Source organism: Cupressus sempervirens, chromosome 10 (genome assembly GCF_028749045.1).
Source record: "Cupressus sempervirens isolate cs-2001-9-10 chromosome 10, ASM2874904v1, whole genome shotgun sequence".
NCBI lineage: Eukaryota > Viridiplantae > Streptophyta > Pinopsida > Cupressales > Cupressaceae > Cupressus > Cupressus sempervirens.
Window position 1 is genome coordinate 11339856 of NC_143127.1, and position 14676 is coordinate 11354531.

Sequence of the window (14676 nt, forward strand, 5' to 3'; positions counted from 1 at the left end):
CTTGTGCCTTGGACCATAGATAGTAATATAGGCCTCATTCTATCCTTGAAGTGCAAAACTTCTCATTTGTTGTGCAAAATTAGTTACCCTCTCTGCAACATGCACCTAGAAACCAGAAAACACAGTTCCAACAACAAGGTACAGACAACTCAAGCTTCAACTCAATTCATTCAATCTCTATGAAATAATGAGGAAAGGTTCTCCAATGTGTCTCCAACACATCCCTAATCATGAAAATCATAACCCCACCAAAATCCAAACTCAATTCTCCTGCATTAGACTCCCCAGGTAAATAGAAAAGTATGTCCCATACTTTGATGCCCAAAGAAAAATCTGTAACCAACTTCATCTTTACCAAAGGATTCCATTTCATCAAAGTCAATAGAAAAAAACTAAAGATAAACCATCTATGTTTCATCCACTAAAACATCAAAATCAAATACATGTCAACAACCCAATCAGTATGCTCACACCCAAGAACAAACTGAACATAAGGCTTCATTAACAAACCCTCATCCACATCAGCAACTATTGAATCCACAACAGTAGCAACAAACTCCATATCAATAGCAATATGTAGCTCCTTGACAACATATGCCAAATTTTGAACACCAACAACCTCATTGCTCACAACAAGATGCTCTACAACACACAACTCATCACCAACAACAACAAGATCATCTATGACTAAGTGCTCTACAATTTCTATCTCAGATCCAATCGACTAATCATAAAAACCAACGTCTATCCCAACATCAACAAGGTTAGGAATATCTTCAACAACAACTTCAATTTGCTCTACAAGTTCTGTATCAGACTTCACAAACTGGTCAACAAAACCAACCTCTTCCAACTTGACCTTGTCATGCCATCTTTTCTCACGAGCAAGTCTCTTAATCGACAAAACAACTGTCTTCTAGATCGGTAGACTCCAACTCCAAAAACATCCACAAAATGTCTTCCTCATCCTATCCTTATCTCAATCATCCAAACTAGTTTCAAATTGAGCAACCTCCTCCTTAGCTTGATCAGCCAGACTAGCTTCAAACTGAGCAGACATATAGAATATTCCTCTCCACTACATCATAGAGATTCACAATCATCTTAGGGTCCAATCCTCTCAGAGCCATCTCCCAAGATCTTTATAAAACCTTTGCAACAAGTCCTTCCCATGCTCCTTGTGACAACCTCAAATCATTTGCAAATCAGATCACAACCTACCACCCCATATGAATAATCAGGAAACACATCACAAGTCCAAGACCACAAACTCTCTATGATCATGCCTCAACAAGATCAAACTTCCATCTTTGCATCCATTGATCCATCTACAAGCCCTCTACAATTGCAAGTTAGAACCATGATCTACCGGCTTGCAACCAAGAGATTTAGGACTCTAGAAATAAAAAGGCACCACCAGATTAAGATAAACTTAGATCTACTTCTCCAACCCAAGTCCTAGTGCAAACTACCTCAACTTCGACGATCTGTCTACACACTCAAGAACAACCTTCACTTTGATACCATTTGATGCAGTGCAAGGCAAGAGAATCCCCAAAGGAGATGTCCTAGCCCCCAACTATATAACCACATAGTAGAAACACAACAACAAGAAGCAATAATGTAAGATATGATACCAAATTACAATAATTTATTCATAAAATATAATTGATTACATGCAATATGCCTAACTGTAAGGCCTTTTGGATTAGGGACAAATATAAATAGCAATTACAAAATCAATTTTGCAAGATCCCTCAAGATCCAACCCAAACACTATCCCAGCTAGCCCTAATCTGTAACATAATAGCAATATGGAAGAAACCACCAAGGAAATCTCAACTTGTGCTCGCAAGCCCACTAAGAAATCTCCTTGTTTTCCAGCCATAGCCCTAGCTCTGCTCCAACTTATCCAAGACCCAACTATAAACTACATCACATTTGGTGCTATGTCCACACACTTAGGAAAAACTCGCTCTTCAACTACTCCCCACACTCGAGAAAAACTCGCTCTGCAGCTACTCCCCACACTCAATTGAATGACTAAAAGACTCCACAAGACCCCTACTTATACCCAACTAATCCACAAGTTGGCCTAGCAATTACAAATTAAATAAAACTTAACATTAAATACTTGAAGAGCCACAAGTCAGCCTGCAACAACAATTAAATGTCTATAAATTGATATCCGAGCAAAATTGCGATATCTCCTAATTCTGATTGAATTAGAACTCATGCTTTGAACCGAAGGTAGAAATTTAGGTCCACTAAAACCCCTTAAATTTTCAAAGAGTGATTCATCAAGGATAAGTGCACATCCATCCCAAAAGTCAAGCATAGAAAATTGTTGTGCAAAACTGCCAGAAATTGATACTTCGGGAGAATTTCCATATCTCCTAACTTATAAGGAATTAGAACTTGCACCTTGGACCATAGATAGTACTCTCTTCTATCCCTAAAGTTCATAAATTCTCATTCATTACATAAAATTAGTTACACAATTTGCAACAGGTACCCAAAAACTAGAAAACACAATTCCCACCGTAAGGTACAAACAGATCAAGCTTCAACTCAATCCATCCAATCTCTATGCAATCATGAGGAAAGGTTCTCCAATGTGTATCCAACACATCCCTAACCATGAAAAGCATAATCCCACCAAAATCAAAACTCAAAGCTCATACATCATCTATCTACATGCTCTTGAAATTTTTCAATACAAGGGTACATGTGCAAGCATATGATGAAGGTTAACTTGTTGAAGGAGAAACAAAGTCAAAATATATCTAAAAAATTGGATGTAGACCTTGATAATATTATCAGTATAGTTGGTTCTATAGAATAAGGATGCCCCAACAATGTCTCTAACTATTTGGCACTCAACAAAAAATAACTTTTTATTTTGTTGATCTACCATTATTTGGAAATTGTGTCTTATTTTTTGAAAATGTCTTGCAATGTCAATGCAGGTAACTAATACACTTGATAAGATTATTTATAATGAAAATTACCAACTCTTGGAGGATTTTTCTATGCATATGCAACTGAGTTCATAACCACATCTTTGTTATATCAACTCTTATTAATTTCTAAAATATGTTTAATTTTTTTGTTGAACATTGAAAATAGAGATGAACACGTAGTGAAAGAAATGAGGCTACAAATAACATGAGAGTTGGACATGCTACAAGGAATTTCAACTCATACATCTGATTTGGCAACACTTACTTTTATTAATAAGCATTTAAAGGATTTGTCAAATAAGATCGAAAGTAGACATGTTCATTCCAACTTGGATTAGACCATCCAAGTGCAAATCCATTTCACCCTGTACAAGATGGATTTGGTCACATTGATCGTCAGAAAAGAGACTTGATTGAGTGCATGAATGTGAGGAGAAGGTCAAGTATCTCCAATAGAACACCTAATTTTCCACCAATGTTGAAAAATTGCAAGCTTCGAAATTGGTTTGATGATCTTGATAGGGAAAATGAATGATATAATGATCAAATGTAGTATAATGGACATAATTTTGACATGGTTAAACATGTTTGAAACTATCCAAGTTACTATTATAAGAACACAATATTTTATTGATAAAACAATAAAAGATCTATGTGACTACAAAAAACATTTTTGTAAAATACTACCACAATTTTGTATTTGATTGCATATCACTACTATTTAGTACATACTCCATTGTTTTATGTACTCTAAAATATTGAGATCTTTGTTCTTGTTAATTTGAATAAGGACTTCTTCATTGTCTCTCAATGTAGTAATCCCACTCCATAATAATGTTAATTACTTTCATAATATTTGTTTATTTGTCACTAAATTAGTCTTATGGACATGCCAATAAGGATCTATTAGTCTCTAGTTCATTGTCAACATTGACACCATGTTGTCATTAATTTTATATTTTTTATCAAATGCATTAGCTATTTGTAAGAAGACTATTGAGTCTTCTCCAACTATGATATTGTAATTTATTGGTGAACAATTCAATCAAATAGTTTGTTATATTTATTCTCTGTTTTAATTTGATACTAGAGATAATCTCACTCCTTTGCCTTTTCCATGTAAAGGGAATTTGAAAAGAAGAGAGCATTGTATTTGTTTTGTTAAAGAGACAATCTAGTGCTAATCTATTAGCAATTATAGTGGCACTAAATCTGTCGTTCAAAATGGTTGAAAATTGAATAGAAAGGATGCTTAATGGATTAGATTCAATGACATGTGTACACACATGATACCTAAATAGGTTTAGGATTTTCCTATTCATTCTTATGTGATGAGGTTGAAATAGATATTGCAACTTGTACTTCTACATAAGAGAAATGAAGGGATAAATTTAGGTTCCTGTTGACACAAAAGTTTGCACCCAAGCTTGTGGTATGACCCTCAAGCAACCTTGTGTAACATGGAAACAACCTCCAAGTGTGGGACTTGTGCTTTGAGGTTAATCTCTAGAGAAGGTTGGCTTCCTTACAACCAGGATGCACCTAAACTAACACTTTCAAGGAAAAGGGAGAAGGATTGCAGTAAAGTAAATTGTTGAAATGAAAGAGGGTGATGCACCATATTGAAATATGGTTACTATCTCTGCCTATAGATGCACTAAACATCAATGAAACACTAAATTACACAACTCTAAACTCCAATCTATCTTCGAAGAACTCGTATGAAGGTTTAAACTAATGAAGTGTTGCAAGGAAACAAATTCACAAGACCACATTCAACATCATATTAAACACAATATGAAAACTATGAAAATCCAACACAAGGCAAAAATCAACACAAGATAGCTAAATGAAAGAACAAGTAAAACAAGTATTTAATTAATGATAGACAAAATAAATACAATTGCAAACATACTACTGCTACAAAAATACTAGAGAAGAACCCAAAAATATGTACAAGGTTGCCTTTTAAAGAGACCAGACATAACTTAGTAACAACAATGAAGTTCAAACTCCCACCAATTGGAGTTAAGATTACAACATGCAAATTAAGAAACAAATTAGAAAAAAATTGATTCTATACAAAAATCTGCTCATGAAGTGACAAAAAATGGGTCAATAAATGCTCCTCAAATCAAGAAAATCATATTCATGGCAAAACGAAAGGACAAACATTTACGTTGCGTGTAGAACCCAAAAAATGCACTTCAACAATAAATATTGAGCTCTCGAGTTGTATCACAGTCAATAGGAAAAAATAATGCAAGCACGAAAACACACAACTATTTTGGCCTACACACCATCACGCTGAATATTTCCTTCTGTCCAAAGACTCGATCATGTGAAAAAGCACGAAAACACATAACGTAGTCAACTTTCGCACCATTGCACTAATATTTTTCATCTTCTCACAATCACTTGTGGTCATGCAAAAAAATGAAAGCATCTTGCAACACAACATCGCAACATGAAACCTCTTTCTGCACAAAAGACTTGCGATGTTGCAAAACCACAAAAAATACACCACATTTTTGGCTCACATGCGCATCAAATGAGAAAAACATGTCGAATGAGCAAAAAAGGCTTCCTATGACAAGTGAAACTCCTACAATACACAAAAATGCACAATATTTTCGACTTGCACAATATCGCACCGAAGAGTCCCTTCTCTTCAAACTGACCTACGATCCTACAAGGGCATGAAAATGCACTACATTTTCGACTTGTACATGTCAAATGAGCAAAAAATGACTCATACAACAAGAAAACTCATTCAACTAGCACCTATGACACCAAAAAATGCACAATGTTATGATCTTGTACAAGTTGCAAAGTCACACATGTTGCGATCTTGCGTTAATGAGTTTTCAACCTTTTCGCATGATCATGAGATGAAAGTCTTGCTTCGATGGTGCGAAAGTCAAAACTAAAGTGTATTTTCATGCTTGAGTGACATCATGGGTCTTTTATGCAGGAAGAGGTTTCATGTTGCGATCTTGCACTTATGTGTTTTTTTTACCTTTTCGCATGATCACAGGCGAGTTTGAAGGGAAGGGAAATCATGTCATAATGTTGCACCAATGCATTTTCATGCTTGTGCAACATCACAAGCCTATTGTGAAGGATATAAAATCATACTGTGATGTTGCACCAGTGCATTTTTGTGCTTGCGTGCCATGTTGAATAAGCAGAGTAGGCTTCCTCCAATGCCCAAACTCATTCAATGCCAACTCCTCAATGCATGAAAATGCACAATGTTTTCAACTTGGGAACATCGAATGAGCAAAAATGACTTCCTACAATAAGCCAAACTCATTCAACCAACTCCTACGATGCCCAAAAATGCATAATGTTTTCATGCACTTGATAATGATAGTAAGAGCTTTATAAATAACCATTAATCTAGAGCTTTTAGACGTTAATCGATATCCATAATTTTCGATTGATCGATTCACAATGGTACTCAAAATTGGTCTCAACATATAATATGTCTGTTTCAATAGATATGGCAATGCTTGTTTGCAATGCATGTTGAAGGTTTCAAAGCCTTCATTTAGGCCTTTGATTAAGAATTATACCAAACTTGATTGTACTCAGAATAGCGAGCGAATATAAGTTAAAGCTGACTATAGTGGAAATAGCGAATCAATGACACGTGCATGGGATGCATGAAGTTTTCATAGAATTTTGAACACAAGGGCTCTATTAAAGGAAGCATTTACTGCAATTTTGATGCTGAATGTTACTTGATTTAATGTAATTCAAAGATCACTAGCATGGGCCCAATGCTTCAATGGGCTCCATCAATCATGTAGAGAAATAATTGTAGGAAGCCCACTTTGCTTAGAACTCATTCTATAGCAAGACCGTAACTTTTAAACAACTCACACAATAATACATAAGTGTGGTTGGAAAGGAGAACATGATAACTGATGGAAAAGTGCACAAACTAAATGGGAGTGAAAGGGTAAGTAGAATGAGACCCACATCCACCTAAGAAGTCAAAGCTTAATGTGCGATGTTTAAAATAAAATAAATTCTAAGCGAAAATCTATAAGGGTCTGTTTGGCAACAGGAATACAAGTGGAATAGACATATGCAAATTCTTAAAATTTTGAATTCTTCGTTTGGATGCACCAAATCAAAATTGGAATATGAAGTAAAATAGGAATACGTATTCTAATTTTGGCCCAAAAATGAAGTTTTGCAATTCCACCCAAATAGGTGGAATTGGAATATGTATTCCTATTCCACTTTTATTTATTTTAGAAAACATAAATTTTTGGGTTCGTGAATTCCCTATCAAATTCTGGCTGAACTAAACAGAGAATAGGAATACGTAGCCCCATTTTCTATTCTCGAATAAGTATTCCAGAATAGCTATTCCTATTTCCCTATTCCTATTCTTGCAGCCAAACATGCCCTAAAGGCTAGGGCAATGGCACATTGTTGATGTCTTCGCCTGCGAATGGTACGTATCTCAATAAGCACGAACGTAAACAATTTATTAGTTTCTACCAAGGCAGGAATACTTATGCATTCATGTCAATCCAAATATGACATTAACACTAACCAATCAAATCTAAGAATTTAAAAGATTATATGAGATTTCAAATGTTTATATCTTTTTCTAATTTTTCAGTATTTTATAAATCATATTTTGCATCCATTCTATTGGTCCATACTATTTTTGGTGGGGGAGAAAATTAATTTTTTTCAACAAAAAATACAAATATTTTCTAACAACTTCATCTTGCATTAATGAATGTATTAATTATAACTTCTTCTTTTTCACATTTGTGACAAGTTGATAAGATTTTATTTTTTCAAATCATTTTATCTTCCACCTCACACAACATGTCTAATCAATATTAATTATCACAATCTATTAAATATTTTTAATTTCTTATTTTAAATATATTTATTATTAATTTTACATTGATGTTTATTTTTGACTATTTGATATAACTTGTTCCTAAAACTTCATGTAATGCATAAGCTCAAATTATGCTTCTATATATATATAACTAATAAATATGTCTTTTTAACATAATTTCAATATGTTATATCTTTGTATTTGAATTTCTAATTTGTTTAAAACTTAGCTTTTTTAATAAAAGTGGTTAAATTATTATTATTATTTTACTTTTATAAAAATAAATTAAACAATATTGTTTTTTAATGATATTTTATAATAGTGTTTGTAATATGTATAATTGATAAGTGTTACAATTTTTAAATTATAGTATTTTTTATTATTAATATACTTTATTTAAACAATTTATCATTTAGTTTAAATACATTTAAAACTTAAATATATATTTTAATATTAAATTAATAATTATATTTTATATCAAAAAACATACTAAAGAAATAACCACAAAATATAAATAATTCAATTCTAAAAGATATCTAAATTATTATTAGGTTTTTATAAACTATGTATTAAAATTAAATAGTAATATTTTATTTCTTATTTATTATATCATATGTATTCATCAACATCAAATTTATATGTATTACGTCTATTTATTATTTATAAATGTACATATTAAATTATATAGATATTATTTCATAATTAAAAATTACTTAATTTTATTAAAAATTTGGAAATACAAAACATTAAATAGTAAACCTTCTCTAATTGTGTAAAATTAAACAATTAGTTTTACTTATAAAATATTTTTATATTTCAATACATTTCATTTTTTCTTATAAAAATGTGAGTTTTAATATAAAAATTAAATTCTTAGTTTTATTAATTAAAATATAATATATTTTAATTCTTTATTATAACCATGATTTTATTTTGACTATTTGTTTTATTTAGAAAAATAATTATATTTAATTCTCTCTCTCACACACAACTTATATTGGTATCTTACTATTTTCTCTCTTCCTCTTCCTCCTTTATATTATCTATCTTTTTTTCCTCTGCATATATGTTTATGTTGTTACTGTTGTATACTATTATTTATCCCTATCTATATCTTTATCCTAGTTTTTGTCCAGTGCTAATAATTAAAAATAGTGTGAGTTCCATTTGATAATCAAGATGAAAATAATACATAGTTGGGGGAGTTATTCCAACTACTTATGGTTGTCTAGTAGCATGCACAGTATGCTTAAACATATAATATGATACTCCAAATGCTTCATCACTTCTTCAAGTTCTATAATTCAAATATTGGTATGGATATCTTTTCTCATTGGACATAATTTAAGTTGTCAACTTAGAAGGTGCAAATTTGTCTAAAGCATATGTATTGATCATAGTATGATATTAAGTACTTAGTGTCATATTGGGAACTTTGGCCTCTTATTCTTGGGCTTAAATGCTCAAAGATATAATAATATAGCACGAAAACTTAACAACAAAATATGAGCCATCCTATCAAATCACAAGTGCATTTTTAAGACGAGAATTTAACAACAAAATATGAGCAATTCTATTATATAGAAGTGCATTTCTAAGCAAAAATCAATGCATTCATAATGTTAATTTAGATTCTCACTCATCTACCTCTACAACCATACAACCATTATATGTAACGAGGAACTATGACGCATTGCGACTCTTGTATAAAATGTAGGCAACGTATAGCGGACCACATTTTTAAATTGCAGGGTGTTGTATGGATAAAATACAATTGGAGAAGAGAAGCTTAGAGAAGCAGAAGCAGAAGAACTCGCACTGTAGAGCCGAAAATGGCCATGGCAACGTCAATGTTAAAACCTACCTCGTTCTCTAAAGCTCTTCCTGACAACCTACTCTTAGCCGTTAATTACAATAACAGGAAGAAGAAAAGGAAAAAACCCCGATTGACGAGGTGTGAACTATCGGAGGACTGGAAGCTAAGCGACGGGCCAAAGAAAAAATTTATCCGGAAGCATCATGGTAGCAAAGGTCCCAAAAAACGGACACCCTCGGATAAAATGGAGGTGTTTTTAGCAGAAGAGCGGCGCAAGCAGAAATATCAGAAGCACGTAGTGGAGGCCATAGGAATTGTGCGCCAGTTGAGCTCAAAACCTGCGGGCTCTTACAATATTCGTCACGTCCTTTCTCGCTTCATTGGCCGGCTTTCTTTCAAAGAAATGTGCGTCGTTTTGAAGGAGCAAAAAGGGTGGAGGGAAGCCTCTGAGTTTTTTTCCTGGATGAAACTTCAGGTACATATGTAAGGGTTCCTTTTTTCCCTCAAACTTATGGAAAATTGCCCCATATTTTAAAGTATAAATTCACATCCTTATGTTTATTTACAAATCAAAATCAGCGATCATATTTCCAGCGTATAATGCCCTGTGTGCGTGACTGTAGCCGGGAAAATTTTCTAATTTGCTTTTAATGAAGGACAACTTAAAAAATTCAAGATACAATAAATAAATTAAAGAAAAAATCACTTCTGAGTGCTGATGTTTCAGAGGTCCTTCAAATCAATCAAAGGCCGGCGGCCCAAAAGAAAAGAAAAGTAACAAAGAAACTCATAAATTACGTGGAGAAGAGTGCAGTTGTGGGGCATTTGGAAAATCAACTATTTGTCAATTTGAATTATTCAACCATAGCCTCTCCTACATGGCACCCTGGATTTTGTATATAATTCAAAGTTAGATGGTTTTGTAGGTGATCAACTCGTGATGCAATAAATTAGTGTATGACACGTCCCACACCCCGTGGGAATTCAGGATAGGATTGTTTTTCCTTTACCTAACATATTGGTAATTAGGTAGTAAAATTTGTTAATTTTTGGTAGTTTCAGTCAGATAAACATATAAGAATATATACATATTATTTCTTGTCTACGGCAGATAACTATTGGATTCATTAAGTGACAGAATAAATAGTCTGATCAATCATATATTGATTTTTTTGTAAGTCTATAATATCTTATAAAGTGTGAGCATCACCTAGATCCAATGAGTGCTAAGTGTTCCATTTATTCTCATGAGAGATGGATTCATGTTGAATCACTACTCATGAAACATGGGTCAATGAGTTTGACTCAATATCACACAGTTAAATCCTGATAGCAATATCACAATTTGACTTGCTGTGGAAATTATCTCCTACTTATTTATTAAAATAGAAAAAGTCTATCTATCTAAAATCTTATTAGCTCCTGTGAAAAATAGCAATGAGAAAATTGAGTTTTTGAAGTTAAATTCCAAGAAATATTACCGCATGTTGGCATTGATAATACGGAATGACATTGATAATACAGAATGCTGGCATTGATGGTGCAATTAATGCATCCAATGTCATTTTAATTATTATTAATGTCATCACATTGAAACATGGTTACTTTTTCCGTGGCTTCCAGAAAGTTCTCCTGGTAATCTAGAATTCTTCTCTTCCTTCTGTAGCAGCGGTGCAATACACATCATAGGACTTGGAACCGGAAAGCAGAGGTAATGCACCGTCTGTTCTACACTTCGACATGTTATGATCCACGGACCTAGACTGAAGCTTCCCGCTCCAACGCTACGGCCTGTCCGGTTGTTCAGGTCATTCTCGCCGTACCATTCTATACATGGGTTGTCACCAGGTGGTCTGTTCTTTTCTGCAGCCTTTTCTGTTGCTCTTCTATTAACTATGGCTTGGAATTTATCTGCCAAATATTATAGTAAATCAAGCTGCATTTCTATAGTTAAGCATGTGAAGATTTCTTGTAAGCTTTAAGAAGCTCCATCTACAATTACTTTCCTATATAATACTACTTAGAAAAACTCCAATTTTCCATTTTTTTTTCTTTGGAAAAATCCAGCCTTTGTCATGTTAGGAGCCACTCTTATACACAGTTATGTCTTTGCAGAAACTGAGAGTACTCACATTTACTATTGCCCTTTTTATTTATATCTGTGTGTCTCCATTGTGTGGCAAATTTTACACTTTACTGTGAATATATAAATTCAGATTTTGTATCGTTAAAGTTTCAATATCATGGTCTATTCTTGTTTGCGAGATTGTCCTCTATTTCCACTATTTTTCTTTGTTATAATTGGGTACTGTCCTTGCATTATGATTTAGAGCCACTTGGTTGTAATGTTCTAATTTCCTTTGTGTCCCATCAATCTATTTTACTCACTCGTGGGAAATAATATAAAAGTTTCCTTGTTCTGGCTGATGTTTTCCCCTATTTTGAAGGCAAACAAAGAAAGATAAATAAACACAAGAAAATGATTTTATTGCCTTGCTGCCTTGCTTAATTCATTACATAAAGTCTCTATTTATAGTGGTTTGAGATATTTCTTGAACACCAAATACATTTATTACTTATATTAAAATATTTTATTATTGCATTGTATTTAATATGGGTGGCTAGGGAGGCTGGAAGTCAAGTGGCTGGAACGTTGGACTGTCTGGTATTGACACTGATGAACGATGATCTGTGGACGGTGGGGTAGTTGGGAGAAATTACTCTGCCAACACTCCCCCTTAATGTCTACCATTATCATATTTTGCATCAGTAATACCCATTTTTTCTTGTAGACATTCAAAGTTACTTTTTTATATGCCTTAGTGAAAATTTTCGCCAGTTGATCTTCAGATTTGCAGAACTCAAGGTAGATTTCTCCATTGTTGACCAATTCTCTGATGAAGTGGTACTTTGTATCGATATGTTTGCTCCTTTTATGAAATACATGATTCTTGGATAAAGCAATTGCTGATTTGTTATCACAAAGGATTGGTGTTGGGTCCTCTTGATTATATTGCAGATCTAAGAGAATTCGACGCATCCATACTACTTGACATGCTGTAGAAGTGGCAGCTACATATTCTGCTTCAGCTGATGAGATCGTCACTATAGGGTGCTTCTTTGATGCCCATGACATAGCTCCTGATTCAAGGTGAAAGATATATCCGGAATTGCTCTTCCTATCATCAATTCTACTTGTAAAATCACTGTCAGTGTAACCAATCAAACCAAAATTATTAGCTTTGGATTAAATTTTTTCATATCCTATTGTTCTTGCAACATATCTCAGTATCCTTTTTTCATCTTGCTAGTGAGAATTTTGTGGTGACTCCATGAACCTTGAGATCAAACTTACACCATACATGATATCTGGCCTTGTCGTTGTCATATACATTAAACTTCCAACAAGTCTTTTGAATATAATTGGATCAACATTTGAGCCCTTCTCTTCCTTGCTAAGTTTTGTTCCTGTTGCAATTGGAGTTGACATTGGATTGCAATTTATCATTTTAAATCTCTTCAAAACATCATTTATATACTTGGATTGACAAATGAAGACCTTTGTCATATTGAATAACTTCAATGCTTAAGAAGTATCTAATCAACCCCAAATCTGTCATTTCAAATTCTTTCATCATTTCTAACTTGAACATGTCTATTGATAGATTTCTAGTGAATATTAAGTCATCAACATACAAGCACACAATCAAAATCTGACCTTCCTTATTAGTCTTAACATACAATGTGGGCACACTATTACTTCTATTGAATTGATTACTTATCATGTATGAATCAATTCTCTTATACCAAGCTCTAGGTGCTTGTTCCAACTATAAAGAGCCTTGTTTAATTTATATACTTTGTCTTCATGCCCACAAACTTCATAACCAGGTGGTTGTTTATCATAAACTTCTTCATAAAGAAAACCATTCAAAAAGGCTGATTTTACATCCATTTGATAAACTTTCCAATTATTTTGTGTAGCTATTGCTAAAATAGTTCGAACTGTGTCAAGTCTAGCAATAGGAGAAAATGTTTCATTATAATCGACCCCATATTGCTGTGAAAAACCTTTAGCAACTAGCCTTGCCTTATGCTTAACAATTTCACCTTTTGCATCAAATTTAATTTTGTAGATCCATTTGACTCCTATACATTCTTCTCCTTTAGGTAAATCCATTAATTCCCATGTTTTATTTCTTTCAATAGAGTCAATTTCTTCATTCATTGCCTTGATCTATTTATCTGTTTAATTGCTTCTTCAAAATATAATGGATCACAAGGAAATAAAGCAAAATTTGAGCATATGTCTACATTCTCTTCTTCTTGATCGTATATCTCTTTTAAGCTTATTGTTTTCTTACCTTTGTACCTTGATTTTGAGAATGTAGAATATGATCCATCAATTACTTTTGAATCTGGAGGTGACGCTCCTAGCACAAAGTTTCTTGGTGGAGTACAATGTGGTGTTTGAGTACCTTCTTCCTTTGATTCATCTTCACTTTGAAATATTGGTGCTCCTCTTGTGACATTTTTGTTATCATTTCCATCCCATGAATCTTCTTCATCAAATTCAGCATCCGTGCTGATGATCAATTTCTTTGAAACAACATTATACAATCTATAAGCTTTTGATTCTTCATTGTAACCAATAAAGATACATTTTTCACTTCTATCATCTAATATCCTTCTTAATTCAGATGGCACCAATGAATAAGCAACACATCCAAAAACTTTAAAATGGGATACATTTTGTTTCTTACCATTCCATGCCTCCTGCGGAATTTTGTTCTTAACACTCTTTGTAGAACTCCTGTTCAAGATGTATACAGTACATGCTACTGCTTCTACCCAAAACTCATTGGATAGATTTTTGGCCTTCAACATACTCCTTGCCATTTCCACTATGGTTCTGTTCTTCCTCTCTGCTACACCATTTTGTTGTGGCAAACTGCTTCTTAATTCCATGACATCTGCAAAATTCTAGAAACTCATTAGATCTAAATTCACCACCTCTATTA

At 33.3% G+C, this 14676-nt stretch overlaps 1 protein-coding gene across 3 annotated transcripts in view; it reads left to right on the forward strand.

The window, feature by feature from the left end:
* The first annotated feature begins 9577 nt into the window (after nucleotides 1-9577).
* The window catches only part of EMB976 (Tetratricopeptide repeat (TPR)-like superfamily protein), a 146848-nt gene continuing 141749 nt past the window's right edge, over nucleotides 9578-14676 (forward strand). Inside the window, exon 1 of one of the 3 annotated variants that reach the window (XM_089803487.1) lies at nucleotides 9578-10130. In XM_089803487.1, coding sequence (XP_089659613.1) covers nucleotides 9672-10130 — 459 coding nt within the window. In that variant the 5' untranslated portion in view covers nucleotides 9578-9671. Of the gene's footprint in view, nucleotides 10139-11473; nucleotides 11504-14676 lie in introns of those variants that run through there. The other 2 variants (XM_089803490.1, XM_089803489.1) reach the window with 2 other exon arrangements.